The following is a 21638-nucleotide window of genomic DNA, read 5'->3' on the forward strand; positions in this document are numbered from 1 at the left end:
GAGCAGGAGTCATGGCACATTTAGCCTAGCTTAGCATAAAGACCTAAAGCTCACTAATTAACGTGTTGTCTTTAATCCGAACAGATATGAGAATATTATTATAAAACCAGGGTTTTAGAGTTCTGCTAGCTTGCCTCAACTAGCTAACTTAAAGCCACAACGTAGAAAATAGCATTAAACGAAGATCATTCTGTTGGAACACATTGTTAGTAGGACAACAAAACATCCAGGTGAAGAGTGGTGTGGGCTAGTGGTTAGCAACATGCAGTACCATGTTACATGCAAACTCTAATTATGTATGTAAAATGGTTATTATTGTTTGTTTGAAGTTCGTCAAAATTCCTTTTATTCAATATTCATTCCCTTGGGAAATAGTTGTATATCTCATGCTTATCCATGAAAGGTTGTTTTGTAGTATGTTAGGGCGCACTCACACTGTCCGTCTGTACAAATCTTTACAAATCTTTCAATAGAACTCTGAGTTTTTTGTGCGTCTTGTCCGACTGTTTTTGAATATATCATCTGACAAAATCTGCAGTAAACACCACCGCCATTGTTGTAAATGGCCACGCATGGCCCGTCCTTCCTTTTTCTATGTCCGAACAGGTGCACATAAAATGACGTCAGAACTGCTGTAGGCCACGTGCTCGTACACATGAGCACGCTCTTGCTCGTACACGTGCAAACGTGCTTTACAAAAGCCCACCTCTCCCAAATGGTCCGTGGCCGGCAAGCATGCCGCGGCTAGGCGCAGTACGGTTGCACTCACACTGGTCAAACGAACTAGACTTTACCCATAATACCTGTTTGGGCACGGTACGAATGGACGGTGTGAGTGCGCCCTTAGTGTCCCCTTGTGGCGTGGTGGTGGCTACTATGGCGACTGGAAGTGATAGTTTGTCCCCTTTGCTGGCTGAAGATTCCATCTGTGTGGAGTTGCCATGGATTTCTCCTGCTGACACCAAACTACAGTGGAGGCGTTACATATACATAGTGGTTTTAAAAAGCTACAGTTATCAAAATACACAGCTAGACAATCTGTATCGAACTATAAAGCATGGAATCTCTCAGTGTATGTCTGTAAGATTACATATCTCTTGAATCTCGCACTTGGCAGGTGTACTGCTGGGGACCCAGCAACATACTTTGTGTCAAATTTGGCCAGATGGTAGTGCAGAAACAAAATTCCCATTATGGTCTAGATCTGTTTTCTGACATTTGGAATTTTGTCCAGATCTGGTTTTTACGCTAATTCTACACATTTTAAGGCATCAGCAAATACAGTTTTGCTGTAGCTGGTCCTCAAAGTTTGCTCAAATGCTGTGGGTGGTCTATTACAAAACATGTCATATTTCCTGAACACTTTGTGGTATTGCCACCACATTTAGTAGGAATGTAGACATGGTGTCAGAGTGGTCATAACAAAGTCGGTGCTATCTGGCCAATATGTAGGGTTGTAGCAGCATCATCTAACTGTAAAGTCAAAGCTGTAATAAATAAAGCCCTTTACTCTGTACTGTTCAGGCTCAGATGGAGAAGACCTGCTTCATCCTGGCTTACTTGACCTCCCAAGGCAGAGTTCCTCTCCTGGGGCTCAATGACGTTATTGCCGGAGTGCTTAATGGTTGGCCAAGCCGCAGAGTTGGCTGGCTCCTTGTGCAGACTTTTTACCAGTGTCGCCTGGCCACCAACCCCAATACAGGTGAGGCCAGAAAAAAGTAGACTACTGGAGCTAGAGAGCTGCCCTTGCTGCATTCACATCATACAGGCAAAGTGGCAATGCATAGCTGAAAATCTTTCAAGTTGCTAATAAATACTGTAAAAAAAACTATGCGTTTAAATGAAATCCCTGTGTAAAATCATCCCAGGGTCTTTTTCGGCAAATACACTCATCAAATAAGCCATCGAGACATCAGTGTTAGCCACATTCCGCTGTTAGTTAACTCTCCAGGATTTCTCCGTTAATAGTTGTTACACGAAAAAAAATTGTCTCAAGTGTATTCGCCGGAAAAAGACCATGTTAATATTTTAAGCCGGAATGTCACTTTAAGTTTTCAAAAAATCCGGCTTTTCCTGATGCGTCCACTAGGTGGGACCACAGTCAAGAATTTTTAAACTCCACACGTAATGGTTCAAATGATTGATCCTTGATTTTTCTCTGCATGCAATACAAAACATGTGTGTGATAGTTCTTTTTTGTTATAGGCGTTTTAAAACGGATGGAGTGGCTCCTGGAGCTGATGGGACACATCCGAAATGTTGCCTATGGTGCAACCACCGTCACATGTGGAGACGCCAAACTGGTATGTTTCTGGTAAACTGCAGTCTGATATTTCTAGAGTGGTCAGTGTGTTGTTGTCACATGCCACAGATGATTTCAGCATGTAGGTGAGAGTTAAGGGCTGCTCAGGAATAACTTGTCATTCCTGAGGTGGTTTGGAATGCAGCTCCTGTCTTGTTGGGCGTGTCCACTGAAATAAGTGAAATGTGCAAACAGGTTTTCGACTGAAATGGGTCGTATCTAAAAGTAAACCAAATAAGAAATACTGGGTCTTAAGATGGGTCTTATTTTTGAAATTTTTATTACTTATGATAATTATTGAGAAGTGGGAGTACATTGGCATTGCTACAATGGTCCAGTGGTGCAAGAAAGACGAGTGGTCAGAAAATCAGATTGGTTGGTCGGTTGTAAATGTTATTACCTACATGAACAATGACCACTACTATAAAAAATAAGACCCAAATAGTAATGATGAACTTTAATATATAAAGTACTAACCTGTAAATATGTCCTTACAAACTCACACTTTGCTCTGCCTGGTTAAGGGTTTATTTTAAATTCTGCTAATGTTCCCAGAATTTCCATACATTATATATTAGTGGCATAAGTCCAACAACATTGTAAGTAGTAGGTAGGTATGGGATCTTATTGAACTGTCGTCGATTATAATACATAAATTCATTCATTCATCTTCAACCGCTTGTCCCTGTCGGAGTCGCGGGGGGCTGGAGCCGTTCCCAGCTGACATCGGGCGTGAGGCGGGGTACACCCTGGACAGGACGCCAGTCTATCACAGGGCACATAGACACAAACAGAGACAGACAACCATTCACACCTACGGGCAATTTAGAGTCATCAATTAACCTAACACCTGCACGTCTTTTGGATTGTTGGAGGAAACCGGAGAACCCGGAGAAAACCGACGCAGACAATACATAAATATTTTCATAAAATCAGTTATAATTAATAATATGATATAATAACGTTGTAATGTTAATATTATATAGCAGTTTTATTAAATACTAAGAAATTGTTTTATATTTTTCATTTTTGGGCAGCAGCATTGTTTCAAACCATTTTCAAAAAGGAAAACTGGCTTAAATTATTATGAAGTTTGAATGAGATGATTTTTTGGACCTATTTGTATCAGGGATGACCATCTTACCACCCTGTACTGTATAAAGTACAACGATGGGTCCTGAACCTAGAATGAGTGACATACCTCAGGGCTAAGGATAAGCCATGGAAAAAACAACTTTAAAATAATTAAGCCTGTACAAAAGGCCAATCAATTTTCATTTATTTTAAGGATAGTCAACATGGTGTTTCAAATTTAGACTTTTGTCCAAACAGTTTTCCAAGTATCTTGACTGAATACACACATCATGAAAGAATTGTTTGAAAGAGTTGGAGTCTTTGTTCTCCCAGAGGAGAAAATCATAGATTCAGTTTTGGTTGAGTTTTAAAGCAATTTCAGACCTGACAAGCCATGTTGTAGGGTGTTTAAAATCATGTCTGTGGTGGGTGCACAGGAGTACATCACTGTGTCATCTGCATACAGAATTATCACAAATGTTAATATAAACTAGAAAAGGCAAGGGTCCCATAACCGGTCCTTGAGGAACGCCTTCTTGAAGTGTAATTCGAGCGTAAAATCATCCTATGGTCATTTTCGACACTTGCACACATCAAATAAGCCATTGAGACACTTTTTTTCGTGTATAAACTATTAATGGAGAAATCTGGGAAAGTCGCTAAAATCCAATCCAAAAGGAAGGAGCCCATTGATGATTTATTTAGGAATCAGTCGCCTCTTCCAATTTATTCTGGGGACATGAAACGAAGTGTCCAGTATGGTGCGGTTGATGAGGAATCCTCCGAAGCAGTCACACAGAATGTTGCTGTGTTCTATGTTTCCAGGCCACAGCGAAAAATGTCCCTGTTGGCAGCATAAACATTCTTCTGCAGTGCACATGGGCTCACAGTACCCACAGGCACATTAAAAAATGCCTGCACACCGTGACTGATGGTCAGATGCTATCTCTACCTGTAGAACCTTCCAGCAACAGATGCCCCCACCCACTCGCATGACATTTCGGTGCTGTGGGGAAAGATGCTGTTCCAAACCTTTTACCATCTATTATTATCTTATATTTCACCAAACTGCCAAGAACCACATAGGTTGCATGTTTTGCTGGAATATATCATCAATGGGCTCCTTCTTTTTGGATTGGATTTGGTAATCGACTTGAATGGACTTTACTATGAGAGGAGCTGGTACAGGGGCCAGTAGGTAAGTCTTTCAAAACACTGATGGTCCGATGCTACCTCTACCTGTAGCCCCTTCCGGCAACAGAAGCCCCTTTACTACAAGAGAAACACTCTTTTAATAAACTATGGGCTCACTTACTACATTGTTGGTGCTTTGTTTTCTGTGTAGGGACTGTAGGTTTGCTGTTATTTTGAGCAGTATTAGTGGTTAAAAAAGACGTTTTAATGCCTTCACCTTACTGCCCTGAGCTAATCAGTGTTAGCCATGTCCAACTGTTAGCGACTCTCGAGGATATCTCCGTTAATAGTTTATAAACGTAATAAACTGTCTCAATGGCATATTCGATGTGTGCAGGTGTCGAAAAAGACCCTGGGATGATTTTACAGTGGAATTACACTTTAACAACGATTAGGTCGAATGTGACGTTGCAATATTTCCACAGTATTGAAAAGCCTTTTGTAAGATCTATAAATAATGACCCACGTGAGTTAGTGTATCCATGAGTTAAATGCCATATTTTATATTCTGACTAGTTATGCTGATCATAGATTTCCTTTGTTTTTCTGTAGGCCACAGACTTCCTGTTCCAGGTTTTTGCTGCTGCTGTAGTTTCCTGGGGTGACCACTTCATGCCCCTCCTCCTTGGCATAAGGGCCCAGTGGTTCCCATGGCAACCCGGCTGCAAGCCCCAAACTCTGCAACACAGTCTGTACGGCGAGGAGTCATTCACTGATCATGCCCTGCTGCAGTGCCTGCTGGGAATGTCTCACAGCCTGGCTCTGCTTCTGGACAAAGAGCCCTGGAGCAGCCAGACACACAAGGTAAGTGTGTTTGATGTAGTGTAATAAGCCTGTGAATGTTCTCATTCGTCCAGGTCATCGTTATCCGCAAAGCAATTTTAGTCAAAAACAACTGGACTGGTTGTTTGTCTAGGAAGACGTTTCAGATTTAAAGATGTAGTGTACTTTAATTTGAAAAAACAATGACTAAGGTCACTTCTTTAGAGCTGTACAAGATGATGACAACGTGTGTGTGTGTGTGTGTGTGTGTGTGTGTGTGTGTGTGTGTGTGTGTGTGTGTGTGTGTGTGTGTGTGTGTGTGTGTGTGTGTGTGTGTGTGTGTGTGTGTGTGTGTGTGTGTGTGTGTGTGTGTGTGTGTGTGTGTGTGTGTGCGTGTGCGTGTGCGTGTGTCAGTTCATAGACTGGCTTTTCAGCATCACAGAAGGTCCTGCACAGAGTATGTCGGACACAACCATCAGCACAGCCAAAGGTAAAAAATGTAAACACAACAGAATAAAATTGAAAGCACTGAAAATGTAAAGGCCTTCTGTAGTGTTGACTCAAAGAAGCAGAAATGGTGATTATACGAGAGATTTTTCACTGTGCGTATGTGCAATGTATTAAGAGAGCAGGATACGCCAATTTGTTTAGTTTCAAAACATAAAGTCATTATCCTGTTACAAACAGTCACACAGATAAGAACTAAGACCATACCTTAACTATATGCTCGATCCAGGGTGGTCTGTTTGCATCCTGTTCATGTCAAATATAGAGGAACATTTAACATTTACAAAAGAATTAAGCTGCCTGAAGCTAGAAAAAGTAGGAACTCTAACATGCTGTTTCTGAAGAAGAAAGGATGGTTTGAAGGATGTGATAAATGTATTGGCCCATACAGTATTACAATAAGAAAGATATCTCATCTCCTCTTCATTCGCTTATCCGGGGTCGGGTCGCGGGGGCAGCAGCTTTAGCAGGGGACCCCAAACTTCCCTTTCCTGGGCCACATTAACCAGCTCTAACTGGGGGATCCCGACGCGTTCCCAGGCCAGTGTGGAGATATAATCTCTCCACCTAGTCCTGGGTCTTCCCCGAGGCCTCCTCCCAGCTGGACGTGCCTTGAACACCTCCCTAGGGAGGCGCCCAGGGGGCATCCTTACCAGATAGCCGAACCACCTCAACTGGCTCCTTTCAACGCAAAGGAGCAGCGGCTCTACTCCGAGTTCCTCACGGATGGCTGAACTTCTCACCCTATCTCTAAGGGAGACTCCAGCCACCCTCCTGAGAAAACACATTTCGGCCGCTTGTACTCGCGACCTCGTTCTTTCGGTCATGACCCAACTTTCATGACCATAGGTGAGGGTAGGAACGAAGATTGATTAAAATGTAGTGAAGCATGAGCACAACATTTGGGGTCTCTTCGGCAGAGCAGAGGTGGACCTCTTTGCCCCAGTCGAGTCAGCCCTCTGCCCACTCTGGTTCTCCTTAATGGAGATGACCAGCCCTCTGGGTCAGGAGGCTCTGGCCCATGAATGGCCGGACGACCTTCTCTATGCCTTTCCACCGCTTCTCAGGATGCTTCGTCAGGGTCACAGGTTTCTCCTTGTGGCCCCATTCTGACCTGCCAGGACCTTTTTTCCCCTGCTCCACAAACTCCGTTGCGGGACACCCTGGCGCCTTCCAGAGGGGACATTCCTCTTGACGCAGCTGGGAGATCGGATTTGGCATCCCAACCCTTGCTGCTGAGGTTCAGCTGTGGGTTTTGCCCCTGCAGAGCCCAATCCGCCACTGAGCGATTGCATAGAGCCTGTCAGGAGAACTATTTGGGTGCCAGAGCACCCTCTACCCGTCTGCAGTATCAGAACAGGTGGAAACTGTTTTCCAACTGATGTTCAGTTGAGAATGTTGATCCAGTGCACTGCTCTGTGCCTACCATTCTTAAGTTTTCGCACTCGCTCCTAGATGATGATTGGCCTCCTTCTACACTGAGGGTGTATGTGGCCGCTATTTCATCGCAGCACGCCAGAATCGACAATGACACAGTGGGAAGCCACAGGCTGGTGTCCCTCTTCTTGACTGGGCCCTGAGATTACGCCTTCCTAGCGCCCCTAGAGCTTCTGCATGGGACCTGCCCCTGGTGTTGGACGCCCTATACTTGCCACCTTTTGAACCGTTGCCACAGGCAGAGCTGAGGTCGTTGTTTCATTTTGGTGAACTTTTAAGTCAGTGCAAGTTGCCTGTTTTTTACGTCAAGACAAGCCGTGTCCAAGAGCTCAAATGCTAACACAGCGTCGGGTAGTCATATTGTACTTTTTCATACAGTTATATCGCTGTTCAAAGTCAATGATATAGTCCAACATGGATAGAGAACTGTCTTTTGTAACCCCATCAAAATGGGAATATGGTCTTTTTCCCCCTTCAGGAACACACTGTCCAGTTTCTCTAACAATGTAGCCAATCCTTGTCCAAGTCGTCTGTGGGTGTTTCCATAGCTGTTTCTTCCTTGGAGGCCCAAAGCCACAGCGAAAGCCTGTTTCTTTTTGTCCAGTTCTGTAACACGCTTCCAGATGTTGATTTCATTTTTCCAACTTTCGTACGGCCTGGACTCGTCAAACTGCGGAGGAACTTTGTAACTAGCGGCAGCCATCCTCTGCTACCAATGTTTCACGCAATAAACACAACGTTTGTATATCTTAAACAACTTTATTTCCTTGCCGTACAGAACAACTCACTCGCTCCCATCTTCCCCCCTCCAGCCCTGACAGAGAGAGAGAGACAGGAAACCTGCGCATGTGTACACCTGTTTTCAGGGTCAAAGGATAAATGCAAGAAGAGAGAAAATATAAGTTAACATATTTGCCGAAAATGACCATGGGATGTTTTTACGCCAGATTTCACTTTAAGGTCACTATGAATTACCATCTTGAAATTTAGTGATAAGGTCATGGGATATTTTTTTTCTGTGGTACTATGTACTCCTAGAGGCCCAAACAGCATTTCCCCATAGAAAATCATTATTAAAGAGCTATATGTGGACTGTTGACAGGAGACCTCCAGCTGCAAACAAAGTCAATTTTTACTCTTTAGTCATGCAGGTTTAATAATATACAGAAATTTGAAATGCAGTCACCATGTTAGGCATGTGTTTGGTGGAAACTAGATCTAAACAGACCCGTTTCAAAGAAAACTCCACAAGGGAGTGATGCTGATTGTTATGGTATGGGGACATAATAAGATACACACATCATCAGTATTGGCAGTAGTTCGCTGAAACCTATGCACACAGCCTGTCATTCCATTTACATCATACACTGACAAGAACAAACAACATTCTTGGCAGAATTGATTATAAACTGCAGAGTGCTTCATCTGTTTTTGTTCCAGCTGCGCTGTTGGCCCTGAAGTCCTCCGCTGAGTTTAAGAAGAAAGCTGTGTGGACCAGAGCATACGGATGGTAGCCCAGAGGAGCCATGACAGACTGTTACCATGATAACACATACAGAGGTTCTTGCCAAAAACATGATTGGACCTTTAAAGCACTCAAGCTGCATCTTTCCTGCTGGACATGAATGCAGTGATGGCTCTGAATGTGAGAGGCTAACTGCAGCAACATGGACTTTGTACATTTATGATCCTAAACAGAAACTACACTGCAACTATAGTTTTACAGTCACACATGACAACGTCAAGAGGAATGTGCTCCGTCAGTGACGATATATGCCCATTAAATGTTCATCAAATACAGGAAATATTGATGTGGGATTTGATTTTGTGGCTCTTGAAGTCAAGATAGGATTCCATTCAATATAGATTTTAATGAGCACACATCTTCATGACATCAAACTAAAAAGTAACAGTCCATTTGGTCTTCTCAATAAAATTGAACTTCAGATGTATTTCTGAAAGACTTAAACCACCAAACAAACATTCAGTCTTAAGGTGTCATTTCTTTTTCATCTTCTTGTTGCGCTTCTCCAGGTGGTGTTGTCTCTCCTTCAGTAGTTGCAAAACTGTTACAGAGGCCCCTAAAAAACACAAGACTCTTGTTAGAAGGTCTGAAATATCAAAAGAGTGTGTCCACTGTTGTTTGTCTATGGTCATTTTGTATGTATGGCACAAACAAACAGCTGCAAAAAGATGGTATAGATGTCGGACCCTTTACCAAGTAAAACTAAAAAGGTGTTTTCTCTTCCAAATGTACTTGGTAGTAATCCGTCTGTAGTCTCTTTTGTTGTTGTTGCAACATGTTGAGGCATGAGGAGTTAAAACTTAATAGGTCTAAAAACACTGCTGGAACAACTTCCCAGTGTGACTTTAACTTCAAGTCAGAGCTGACAGTTACTACGTCTTCTGTGTAAAACATAAGGCTTTGTTACTAATTCAAATACTGTTAGTTTGAAGGATAAGTTCAACAGTTTGGGAAATGCATTTATTTGCTTTCTTTCCAAAAGTGGTAGTAAAAGATCAATACCCCACTCATGTCTATGTTTTAAGTACACATTGGAGACTAGTCTAGTTGAGCATAAAGACTGAAAGCAGTTAACTAGCCTGGCTCTATCCAGAGTTCAAAAATCCACCCACCAGCAGCTCTCAAGCTCTATGATGAACACACTGTATGACAGAAATGTAGGCTGAGAGCCACAGCCATGCTAGCCGCTCTGTGATGCTTGACTCTACTTAAAGAGCAACTTACACGTTGGAGACAACAAAAATGCGGTGGTAACTAGATGTCCGAAAAAAATACATTTATATACTATGGGGCTTTGAGCTAAGCATGCATGCTAATGGAGTCTATGCTAACATGTTGATAGCAGGTATCAAGTTAACTTTTGTTACAATCTAAGCATTTTTTTTTTTTTTTGGGACTAAACACAAAGTACAGCTGAGACTGATGAGTGTCATTAACTTAGGAATATACCGTATATGAACATAAGTATTGGACAAACTCCAATTTTAACCTGTTGGTGGCTCTACAAGCAAAGTCTTCTCTGGGGATCATGAATATCTGAACAAAATTTTAAGGTAATCTATCCAATAGTTGTTGAGATATTTTATTCTGGACCAAATTGGTGGAATTACTGACATTGCCGTCCCCAGAGCCATATCACTAGCATGGCTTAAAACAATGTGTGGTTTCAATATTTGAGCGCAGGCCAATGGTACCAAGCCAGGTAACCTGACGGGGACAGCTTTCAGATTCCAAGAAGATGCACTTACTCATTAAAACAGTTCCAGCACATAACTCCCCCAAAACCTAATTTAAATCTGCCATTTTAACATCACTTATTCAAGTACTGCCATATATGATAAAATGCCAGAAAAAATAATCAAGGGTAAATATTTTCTTTTGTTTAGAATCTCTTTATTTTTTTTATTTTGAGTAAAACTTTATATTAGATGTGAACACCGGTAATGACTAAAATTAATGTGGAGTCGGTGTGTGCATATGCAAAAACTATGTCGGACTCCGCATTTTCTCTGGTCCCCTGCCCAACTTGACTTACGATGACATGTATTGCCGCATGTCATCATTACGTCGCTGGCTGTCTGGATGGTGCCCAGTAAATAATGTGGGCTTCGTAGATAATTGGCAGTCTTTCTGGGGAAAACCTGGTCTTATTAGGAGAGATGGTATTCATCCTACTTTGGAGGGTGCTGCTCTCATATCTAAGAACCTGGTCGAGTTTGTTAGCGGTCTAAAACCATGGCAACCCAGTGTTGGGATCAGGAAGCAGAGTCGCAGTTTAATACACCTCTCTGCGCTGCCCTTATCGCAGGTGCCCAGGAAGCAGAGTGGCAGTCTTACACACCTCTCTGCGCTCCCTGTGGAGCATTTTCCAGATCAGTATCCTATACAAACACTGTCTGCCCCACAATCATCAAATTAAAATTAACCAGAAGAGGAGCTATACAGAAAAACTTGATACAAATCAACACAAAATCTGCGATAATGCAACAGTAATATATCTCATTGTATCATAGCTGTGCTATACCACTACTCATCATTGATCAAATTTACCACCATAAGTATTATTATTGTCATATTCTATCACCTTAGCTGTGCTTGTTTCTACTTTTCTACTATATTAACGGTCATAACATATAAATCATATTCACATTACTATAGATATCACTATAGTTACTGTTACTTTTGTGGTTGCTTGCATCTCTGGGACTGTCTCTCTGTCTGTCTTTGTGTTTGTCCATCTGTTTTTTTCTCTTCGTTCCTGCCTGTTATAGGGAAGGTTCTCGTTGCCACTGTACTTGACGGAGGAATTGTTGGGTCAATGTAAATCATAAATAAGTCATAGAGTGTGGTCTTTACCTACTCTGTAAAGTGTCCTGAGCTAACTTTTGTTATGATTTGGCACTATAAATAAAATTGAATTGAACAACAGCCCCTCATTCATTTTGACAGGGCCCCTGCATTGGCACAGACAATTTTGCAAAAAACTGCAAGCTCATTGTGCAAATATCATTCCTGGTACATTACTTTTTAATATGGTGGGGTGATTATGCAATATGATCTTTTTCTTTTTTTTTTTAATGTTTGCAAAAAAAATGATAGCAAGATTTTTTGATACCTAAATTGACAATGTCAAGCACATTGACTCGTAACTTCTGAGAAAATTAGAGACCACTTTCAAATACTACCCTTTTATTGGTGTTAATCTGGCCCCTGGTGACAATTAACTTAATTGTTGGACACAATTTATCTGCAGCTCTCCTGGTTACTTTGTAAGATGGCAGCTGCTGTAAGGAGACTGAAACCCTGAGACAGCAGGTTGTCCAGATGAAGGCCAAAGGGATAACCCTCTCAGTCATCAGAGAGAGGTTGGGCGTTCACACTCTGTGATTTAAAGAAGATTCAAACTTTACAAGGACACAGATTAATTTCAGTCCCTCAAAAAGGCCGCTCGTGCATGTAAAACAAGTGCACGAGAGGACAGGATTATGAGAAGACTCAAAGGGGAATCAGTTCAACACTGCAGCTAGAGTTGGTCTTCAGTTCAGTGCTGAACAGGGCAAGGATCTGTCTCTGCACACAGTGTCTCGTTAGCACACAGTGCCTCATCAGCAGAAAGAATCAAAGGGCTAGACTTGCCTTTGCTGAGGAGCATGTTGTGTGGACCGAGGGGAACTGGTCCAGAGTGACTTCAGTGATGAGAGGACGTTCATTTTATTTGGGTCTAATGCAAACATTATGTTGGGCGTAGGACTTGGGAGAGACTGAACCCAAAGTGTGTAAAGAAGTCAGTTACATTTGGAGGAGGAAGTGTCATGGTTTGGGGATGTTTTCTGCAGCAGGAGTTGGGCCTCTTGTACAGCTACATGGCAGGGTGAATGCAAATGTTTATGTGAACCTCCTTCAGCAACATGCAATACCTTCACTGCAACTGTCCCCAGTCAGCTGCAATTTTCATACAGACAATGTCCCATGTCACACTGAAAAACAGGTGAAGCAGTTAATTGAAGCTAAGAATACTGAAACAATGAAATGACCAGCCCAGAGTATCGCCCAGCCCTTCTTTTTAACCGTGTATTTCTACGGTTTATCTGATGATCATATTACAAACGGTTGTAGAGTGTTTTAGCGTCGGGTGAGCCCTCAAACTCTCAGGTCTGTTACTCAAACTGTGGCCACCAATGCAGTCCCTTACGTTGTTTGAACACAGTGCTGTTTGCAGTCTGAATGCTGGCTAACACATCTTACCTAGAGCCAGAAGAGGCAGATAGACCATCAGGACGAAGGGGAGGTGGATGTATGTGGACACTGTTGAATTCAAAGAGGATGAGTTTGGTGCTGTTGGCTGGACATAAGGCAGGGCCTGGTATATAGTGACACCTGAGGAAGGAATGGAATGCATACATGATGCTGAACTATTTAATTTAGTTGTAATTCTTAATTCAGTATGTTTGCTGTCTAAATGATTATTAAAAAGCATTGCAAATGATATTGCTGCATTCCAGTAAAGAATATTTCCTATTACAGTGCTGGAGGACATGCACATGTTAGTGGTGACTGTGTGTCACTGATATACTAGAGCTTCTGCTACAGAATGTGTTCTGTCACACAAGTTGTAACGTACTTTCCACACACACTTCCTGAAATGTTATCATCAGTCTGCTTTGCCAACTCCTTTCCTGTATGCCCACTCTACTTCCCTTAAAGCACCACTCTTTGACACATTTAAGCAGCTCATATTGTTGAGCTAGATTACAACTACCCATTTGTGATACTAAATGTAATGAGGTGAAGTCTGAAACATCCTGGAGTTTCACAATTTGATAGTAAAAATGAAAAGTTACTGAATGATTAAGTCACCTTCTGTAGCCACTGACAGGATGTATAAGGGGATCCAGAGTGTGTAGCGAGTCCACAGCATGGTGATGGAGGGTGTATCAATAACACACAGCAGCTCATGTGGGTACCTGTCATCAAACAGTACACATCAAATGTTAGCTGATGGCATATTGGCACACTATGACACAATAACTGACATTTGATTGATCCGCAGCATGAATTTGTATTATTCCTAAGACACGTCCTGTTTCAACATTTCAATTGGCAGTTCTCTCTATCCTGTAGAAAAGCTGTGGTTCAACACTCATCATTTTAATTTATAGTACTGCTGAAACTTGAATAACTTGAATTCAGTAACCAGTTAGTTCTGAGTTCTGCAGACAGACTCTTTACTGTTTTCTTTTTTCTCTGTAGATTTCTCAGCTGATTGGAAAGCTGAACTCATCTTTATGCACTATGTTTTATATTAACAATGGATTAAATGATTGTTTAATGTTGAAGAGGTTGCTTGTAGTGTCCCACAGACAGTTTCCACCAGCAGTGGCTGTGGCTCGGAGATAGAGAAGGTTGTCCTCCATTCGAGAGATCGGGATCAATCCTTGGTCCGCATTTCGAATTGTCAAGACACTGAACCCCAAATTGCCCCTGTGCTGCGCATGGGTGTGTGAATGTGTTGTGAATGGTTAGATCAGATGGTATGTAGATGTCCACTGCCATCAGTGTGAATGTCTGTGTGAATGGGTGAATGTGACAAACACTGTGAAAGCGCCTTGAGTAGTCAGAAGACTAGAAAGGTGCTATACATGTACAAATCCATTTACCAGTTAAGATTTTAGTAATCACTTTTATGTAGTATTTCAATTACGTTATGCAATTATTACACACTGTTTGATTTGATTGCGAGTGTTCATTACTTTTCTTTGTTATATGAACGAAAAATGCATGAGAACAGCCTGAAATGGGAAGGGCTGGACAAAGCATCAGAAACATCTTCAGTATGATTCGTTTCAGCGTAATACAACACGACCACCTACTGGGGTCTCCAAAATGTCAACAACCCCTGAAGGTTCACAAAGGAAGCATCTACTGCAGGGCTTTCTAATGAATTGAGTTGAACTAGTAGCAGTCTACTTAATGAACTGATAACTCAGTCTAAAGCTGTTCCAAGAGGCATGACTAGACACAGCAAAATAGCTGAAGCAAAAGCCTCAGGTACCTGGCTTTTATCAACTTGATCTAATTGTCAAATTTGTTATGTTAAATCTAGTTTTAACTCCTTAATTACTGTTTATATTGTGTTCACTTTGGTATATTACAAGATCATTTTGTGTGTGTGGGGTCTATAGAGACTCCAGGGCAGGTTTATACAGCTGTGTCTGGAGACCACAATATGGATGATTTTGTCATTGTCTGTAAGTGAATGGCACAATAAAATACCACTGCAATGAGTTCATTCTGTGGGGAGCATGACTTTTCAAAGAAAACACCACTGAATACTTCCAAATTGTTAGGAAATCTTGCTTTGGAACAAACAAAATTGATCAACAAATATACACTTCAACTGACTTCCATCATTATCCTCGGCACCGCTGCCAGTTGGGCAAAAACAAACATGTAAAGAATGTTATTGAAGTAAATAAGTAAAAAGTACAGCTGGTGCGCCTGAATTTGTATAGAGTACCGTAGAAGGTCCAGAATGTTCCACAGGAAGAACTGTGCACACACAACTGGTTTAGTCTGGATCTCCTCCAGCATGATGACCATGATCAGCACCAGGTTCTTCTCCATCACCTGAAAAACAGCATACATGATACACAGGCCGCTGCAAATGGACAAAAACTTCTCAAACACACATATATAATATGAGCATTTTCTATCATCCACATGATAAATACTGTGATACACACCTGGACGAAGCGAGGGAGGAGTCTGGCTTTCTCAATACCATCTGCGATGTGGAAAAGCTCCAGGATGGAGAGCAGTTGGCACAGACTCATCACAAAGCCGACAGAGTAAAATGTATCTGCTAATGCATCTGTAAAGACAAAAATCGAATTTGATCGTACCAACATATGGCATTTGGTGGAGGCTCAGTCTACTCCTGCTCTGCTGAGTTAAAATCAATAATGATTTAAGGAGCCAGTCTTTTATATCAAATCTATAATGCACAGTTTTGTATCCTTTTTTTTTCTTTTTTCTTGAGAAACCTTACCTTGACCAAATGTGAGAAACCTGGCTATGGTATTAGCCAGTATCCATGTGTGTCCACAGAACTGGAACAGGTTATATGAGAAAATGTAGGCTAGCCTGAAGCTGAGCCTGGAAAAGAAACAAAAAAAGGTTTCTGGTTTTTGTTGATTGATTGTTGGCCTTTTACACCTCCGATATCTCCCCTTGCAACCATTTATTTTCACTGGCTGCTTGGCACACTACAGTAAATACTTACTTAGCTTACATTTAGCATAAACTGGAAGCCCAGCAGCATGTAATCAAGAACTATTACACCACATAGCTCACTCTGATACCATATACTGTATGTTTGGGGTATGAATAAAATAAACAAGTCAATGAGTTTTTGGACTTTGAACAGGCAAGCTGCTTCTAGTCTTTATGCTAAGCTACAATCTATGGCTTTAACACATTCCTTTATGTACAGTTTCCTGGCGAGTTTACCTATGTTTCCTGGGTCCTATGTTCCCTGCTTTGTATGTGACCAGGGTACTTTTACGTCAGAACAATTTGTGTTCAGAACACACAAATTTACTTGTAGGGGTATTGCACTCCCACTTGGATGGATGTGGCTACTTCTTTTATGATCGCAAGGAAATTAAACTGCTTCTCACTTGAGGATACCTGGTAACGTTAAATCACCCATAAACCTCAGAGTACCCACTTGAGTGCCCATGAAGGGGTCATTCCTGTGTTCCCACAGCCCTATGTCCCCGCATAGGGGTTAAAAAGCATTCCCAATCCGTCACACCATGTGATAAATCTCAAATGTGGGAACATAGGACTGTGAGAACATAAGGCAGTTGGAACATAGGGCTGTGGAAATATAAGGTTGTGAGAACATTGGGCTGTGGGAACATTGGGCTGTGGGAACATAAGGCTGTGGGAACATAGGGCTGTGGGAATATAAGGCTGTGGGAACATTGGGCTGTGGGACCATGGGGCTGTGGGAACATAGGGATGTGAAAACATAGGACTTTGGGAACATTGGGCTGTGGGAACATAAGGCTGTGGGAACATAGGGCTGTGGGAACATTGGGCTGTGGGAACATAAGGCTGTGGGAACATAGGGCTGTGGGAACATTGGGCTGTGGGAACATAGGACTGTGGGAAAATAAGGCTGTGGGAACATAGGGCTGTGGGAACATTGGGCTGTGGGAACATAAGGCTGTGGAAACATTGGGCTGTGGGAACATAAGGCTGTGGAAACATAGGGCTGTGGGAACATAGGGCTGTGGGAACATAGGACTGTGGGAACATTGGGCTGTGGGAACATAAGGCTGTGGGAACATAGGGCTGTGGAAACAGAGCTGTGGGAACAAGGCTGTGGGAACATAAGGCTGTGGGAACATTGGGCTCACTTAATCACAATAGAGGATGGAGAAAATAAGTGAAATGGGGTTATTTACAAATGGGGAGTATTTATTATTTTTTGGTCACTTGAAGGCAGCATCATCAGCATCTGTACATGATCACCGTATAGTGTACAATAACAGACAGCAACATTAGCATTCAGTTAAGGTCATGTTTGTGTCCACCTGACAGGTCAGGTCCAATATTCTCTCTCCGCTAAACTGGGTTGGTCTCCACCAACTCCTAAGAAAAACATCTGTCTCTGTAGCTGCTAAATGCTCCACTATGTTCACCTCTGACTGTATCGGTCTGCTGAGCAGGCAGATGACGTGGGTTTTAAGAGCTTTTTTTGCTGAAATAGGGGCAAGCGTAACTTTGTTCCCCGGGTCCTATGTCCCCCGCATTGTATGTGACCAAGAAACATCGGACCCTTTTCTTAAAAAAGGGTCCGATGTTCCCCGCTCTGTTATTTTTTTCACAATCAGTGCAGAATTCCCCTGCAAATAGCTTATGTAGACCCTAACACTACCCACTAACCCTGACATAGGCATAGGCTTATACTGTACAACCGGGGAACATAGGACCCAGGCAACATAGGGATGACCTCAAGTTGGGGTAAATGAGAGCAGTGAGAGTGAAGCAAATCAGAAAAGATATGAGCTTTAAAACCGGAGAAGTCCTTCAAGGAGTAGTATCTTGCATGCCTTATGCAGAACACGCAACTTATATATGGTTCATTACCCTATCGATCTATAACTGTGCTAGTAATTTCAGTCTCTCCCATATAAAGCAGTAAAATAATATGCCTTCAATGCACATGATATCAGCACAAATAAAGATTTAATGTACCAAAATGTTGACTGATTGCATATTAAAAAACAATAGTTATTTTTTTTTTAAACGGCCCAATCTGTCACCCTGGGTAGTTTTAAAACCCAGTGCAGCATGTTTGATCAGCTCATCTTGGATATAAAACTACAAAATAAGTACCAATCCGTCAGATACATTTGAACTCCCAGTGCACTTCACAGTATTTAGCTGGTAGTGCTTGGATATATGACAGTAAATTAAGCTTTGTATATGAGCAGCCTGAGATTCCTCAACACGCCCTGTAAAAAGAGAACATTCCTTCCACAACAAGAGCTCAGAGAGACACTGCTGTAAAACTCTCAGTCAACTCACTTACATTCTCTTTATGAAGTCTCCTTCTGTTTCAGGTAAGATGGACTGCTCATAATCCCAGTCAGAGTTAGAGGAGAATCATTTTGTGGCTCCTTGCAGTAGTTTTCTCCCAGTAAACAAAGACCCGCCTCTTAATTCATCCACCTTCACAACCAGGAGCAGTGTAATGCTGTAACGCCTGTGTTTTGCTTCCTCAGGCTGATTGTTACAGTTCTTACTTAACAGCGAATAGGAAGTGGACATTCCTCGTACTAGTGTGACGTTGGATAGTCCCAGCCCCCCCCAAAAAAACTCTGAGCTGTCTGTGAGGCTCAGAGGAGAGAGGAGGAAAGGAGCCGCAGGAGAATAATGAGCCACACTCAGTACATTTCTGTGTTAGGATTGGCAGCAGGAACAACTCAAACAGCCTTACCAACACCAAACATGTCTTACAACCTCTAACTGTACTATGCGGTGAAACTGAGGGAGAGTGAAGATTCTTGACACACTGCTGTTGTTTTTGTGTTACTGACACATTTTAAAAGACATTAAAACATACCAGTGTCTTATTGAACAGTAACACAACAGCACACATCACATATAAACTGCAAACGCTTTGATATTTTACACACAAAACAACAGCTCGAAAATAAGTCACCAAGATGAAAGTGTGCAGAACAATCCAGAAAAAAAGACCAATCAATCTGTTGAAATGGTAAGGAGGGTGATAAATATGAATGAATGAATGAATTTAATACAATGTGTGTATATTGTACTTTTGTCTGTGTAGAAAGAGCGACAGATAAATGTTTAACATTTCCATAATGGATTTACAGGCACATGGCAGTCACAGGTGCTGCTCTTGATAAAATAGTATGCGCTGCTCTCTAGTGGTGGGCAGAATAAATTCATCCTGCAGAGATCAGAATCAAGGTCTCTGACAGAAAAGAGTTTGTAAATGGTTTTCTGTTCCTGCTCCTCCAGCATGACTGTGATTATAGAATAAATTTCTGGTAACAGTGGACATCAGGCTTCTTTACAGACGTTGTTACAGTAGTTCAGAACATACACACACACACTTGTATTCTGTGTCATCCCTCAGTGTGGATGGCAGAAAAAGTTACCAGTTACATGTCCGCTCTGGTTATCTGTATGAATAATTACTTACCTTTGACATGACACTTTAATTAGATATAAAAAAAATGCAATGTTTCTCTGCCAAAGTACAATCAACTCTGTTCATTTACTTTTCATATACCGTGAAGTCATTTTATGTTATTATTATTACTATTAAGTAACCTTGTGTTTAAAGGTGGTATTTCAGCCATGACTATATGATTACCTTGGAGTCCATTCCAGCATAAAGAGAAAGACAGGGAGTAACAAATGCACAGGCCTTTAGCAGAGCTGTAGTACTGAGTCGAGTCAGGACTCTAGGACTCGATTTGCTCTAGACTCTGTTTTGACTTGGTTTTTTACTGCCTTTGGACTTGGTCTTGACTTGGACGCAACTGGACCTGGACCTAAACCTGGACTTGACTCGATTAAGTTGGTCTGGATTACAGCCCTGGCTTCTGGTCCATCACAGGGCTCACATAGATGGACATTCATAGTAACACTTAATGGCAGTTTAGAGTCAAGTTTAGAGTGAAGAGCACATGATGACTATAAACGCGCCTACGCTTTTATCTCTGTGCTGACAGATGGAGAACAGATTAGTCTGGCTCTAAGGTCTCAGGACCTTGGCTAGTCGTTTGAATCATATCCACTCTGAAATTCCAGCTCTTTTTCTGTATCAAATGCTGTGCTGCATTCAAGACCCCCTACTCTAGAGTGCCCGCTGTATGCCATGACCTTTATGCCACTGCTGTGGAAGTCAGACTTCTGATACTGGTCCATGAGAGAAAGTCTTTGTGTGAAGAAGAAATAATCTAAATGGGTGAGGTAACTCAATGGATGGAACCAAAGTTTTCAGTTTTTTTCGTGAAACAACTGACGGAGAAATCAGACACAACCGCTCAGTCGCTAACAGTTGGACGGGGCTAACAGTGATTAGCTCGGGGCAGTACGGTGAAGGCATTCAAATGTCTTTTTTAACCACTAATACTGCTCAAATAACAGCAAACCTCTGCAGTAGCATGATAAGAGTCCCTACACAGAAAACACAAGCACCAACAATGTAGTTAGTGAACCCAGAGTTTATTAAAAGAGTGTTTTAAAGACTTACCTACTGGCCCCTGTACCAGCTCCTCTCATAGTAAATAGTGTTGCTTTCGGCAACGAAAATTATGACGAAATATTGTCGTCAACGAACCTTTATCACGTGAGGAAAACTAGACGAGACGAAAATGCTGGTCATGTGACGATAACTATAACTAAATATATAATGCAATGTTGACGAATAGAAACGAGACGCAATGTGGTTTACAAAATAAAAACTATGCTAAAATCTCTCTTCATTTTCGTTGACCAAAACGAGACGAAATAGCGGTGTTTCGTCTCATTTCGTCACGTTATTATTATTATTATTTTGTAGTTTTTCTGTTTACTGTGTCTCGCGTCTGGGCAACGTCATTTCCTCAACCCCCACACGTGGCATTATTTAGATTCAGAAGATGCAGCCGCTGTGGGTTAGCGTTAACGACAACTAAGAAAGAACAATGAGAACAAAGTCTGACACCGAGAAAGGGACAGATGGCCGGGATTGTCTTTGGGAGAAAAAAGAAGAAACGACATTTGGACACACTTTCTTTACATAGACGTGGAAAAGAAAACGGAATGTGTTGTGGAAAAAGAAAGGGAGAAATGTGACCACAAAATCAAAGGAAAAAACACCACGAATCTTAAGAGACATCTCAGGGCATCCCATAATGAAATTTAGGTAAGTCAAGACGTAACGATACTTTCTGTTTTATTAAGCTCATGGACATGCCAACTCATGAGGCTACGGTTAATGTGTAGGATTTTAACGCTAGCTTTAGTGTTAGCCACTGGAGCTGAGAACAAATGTGTGTGACTAGCGTGTGTGTGTGTGTGTGTCTCTCTGTGTGTGTGTGTGTGTATATGTGTGTGTGTATATTTGTTTGTGTGAGAGTGTAAAGTGGGTTTTTAGTTCCTACCTGACTGACTCACTCTATAAGTGCACTAAGCTTCCCCTTGTTGGCCAAATACTTTCACTAGTGTTGTTATTCACAGAGCAATCACACTGAACTGAATTTGGCATCAACAAGACTTTGAATAACTTATTCTAGACCCATA

At 41.8% G+C, this 21638-nt stretch overlaps 2 protein-coding genes across 3 annotated transcripts in view; one reads left to right on the forward strand and one right to left on the reverse strand.

The window, feature by feature from the left end:
- focad (focadhesin) overlaps positions 1 to 9257 on the forward strand; it is a 113701-nt gene extending 104444 nt beyond the window's left edge. The window contains exons 40-44 of the mRNA XM_083937438.1: positions 1525 to 1702; positions 2206 to 2303; positions 5123 to 5374; positions 5747 to 5822; positions 8717 to 9257. Of these exons, the coding sequence (XP_083793564.1) occupies positions 1525 to 1702; positions 2206 to 2303; positions 5123 to 5374; positions 5747 to 5822; positions 8717 to 8790 (678 nt within the window). The 3' untranslated portion in view covers positions 8791 to 9257. The remainder of the gene's footprint in view (positions 1 to 1524; positions 1703 to 2205; positions 2304 to 5122; positions 5375 to 5746; positions 5823 to 8716) is intronic.
- hacd4 (3-hydroxyacyl-CoA dehydratase 4) lies at positions 8095 to 18555 on the reverse strand. Of its 2 annotated transcripts, XR_014593729.1 has the most exons (8): positions 18406 to 18555; positions 15850 to 15956; positions 15545 to 15672; positions 15319 to 15428; positions 13659 to 13765; positions 13047 to 13178; positions 12719 to 12778; positions 8095 to 9357 (listed from the first exon to the last, which is right to left on the reverse strand). XR_014593729.1 is itself a non-coding variant. In XM_083937440.1 (7 exons), coding segments are annotated over exons 1-7 (669 nt in total). In that variant the 5' UTR covers positions 18408 to 18555; the 3' UTR covers positions 8095 to 9274. The 2 variants fall into 2 exon arrangements, 1 of the variants encoding a protein (XP_083793566.1); XM_083937440.1 differs by lacking the exon at positions 12719 to 12778.
- Between the last annotated feature and the right edge of the window lie 3083 nt (positions 18556 to 21638).

This window comes from Echiichthys vipera, assembly GCF_963691815.1.
Source record: "Echiichthys vipera genome assembly, chromosome: 22".
NCBI lineage: Eukaryota > Metazoa > Chordata > Actinopteri > Perciformes > Trachinidae > Echiichthys > Echiichthys vipera.

Coding starts and splice junctions, on each gene's coding strand:
- hacd4 (XM_083937440.1), bottom strand. Junction 13,179..13,658: donor CCTGTCAGTGGCTACAGAAG/GTGACTTAATCA, acceptor TTCCTTCCTCAG/GTGTCACTATATACCAGGCC. Junction 9,358..13,046: donor TCTGCCTCTTCTGGCTCTAG/GTAAGATGTGTT, acceptor TGTGTTTTTTAG/GGGCCTCTGTAACAGTTTTG.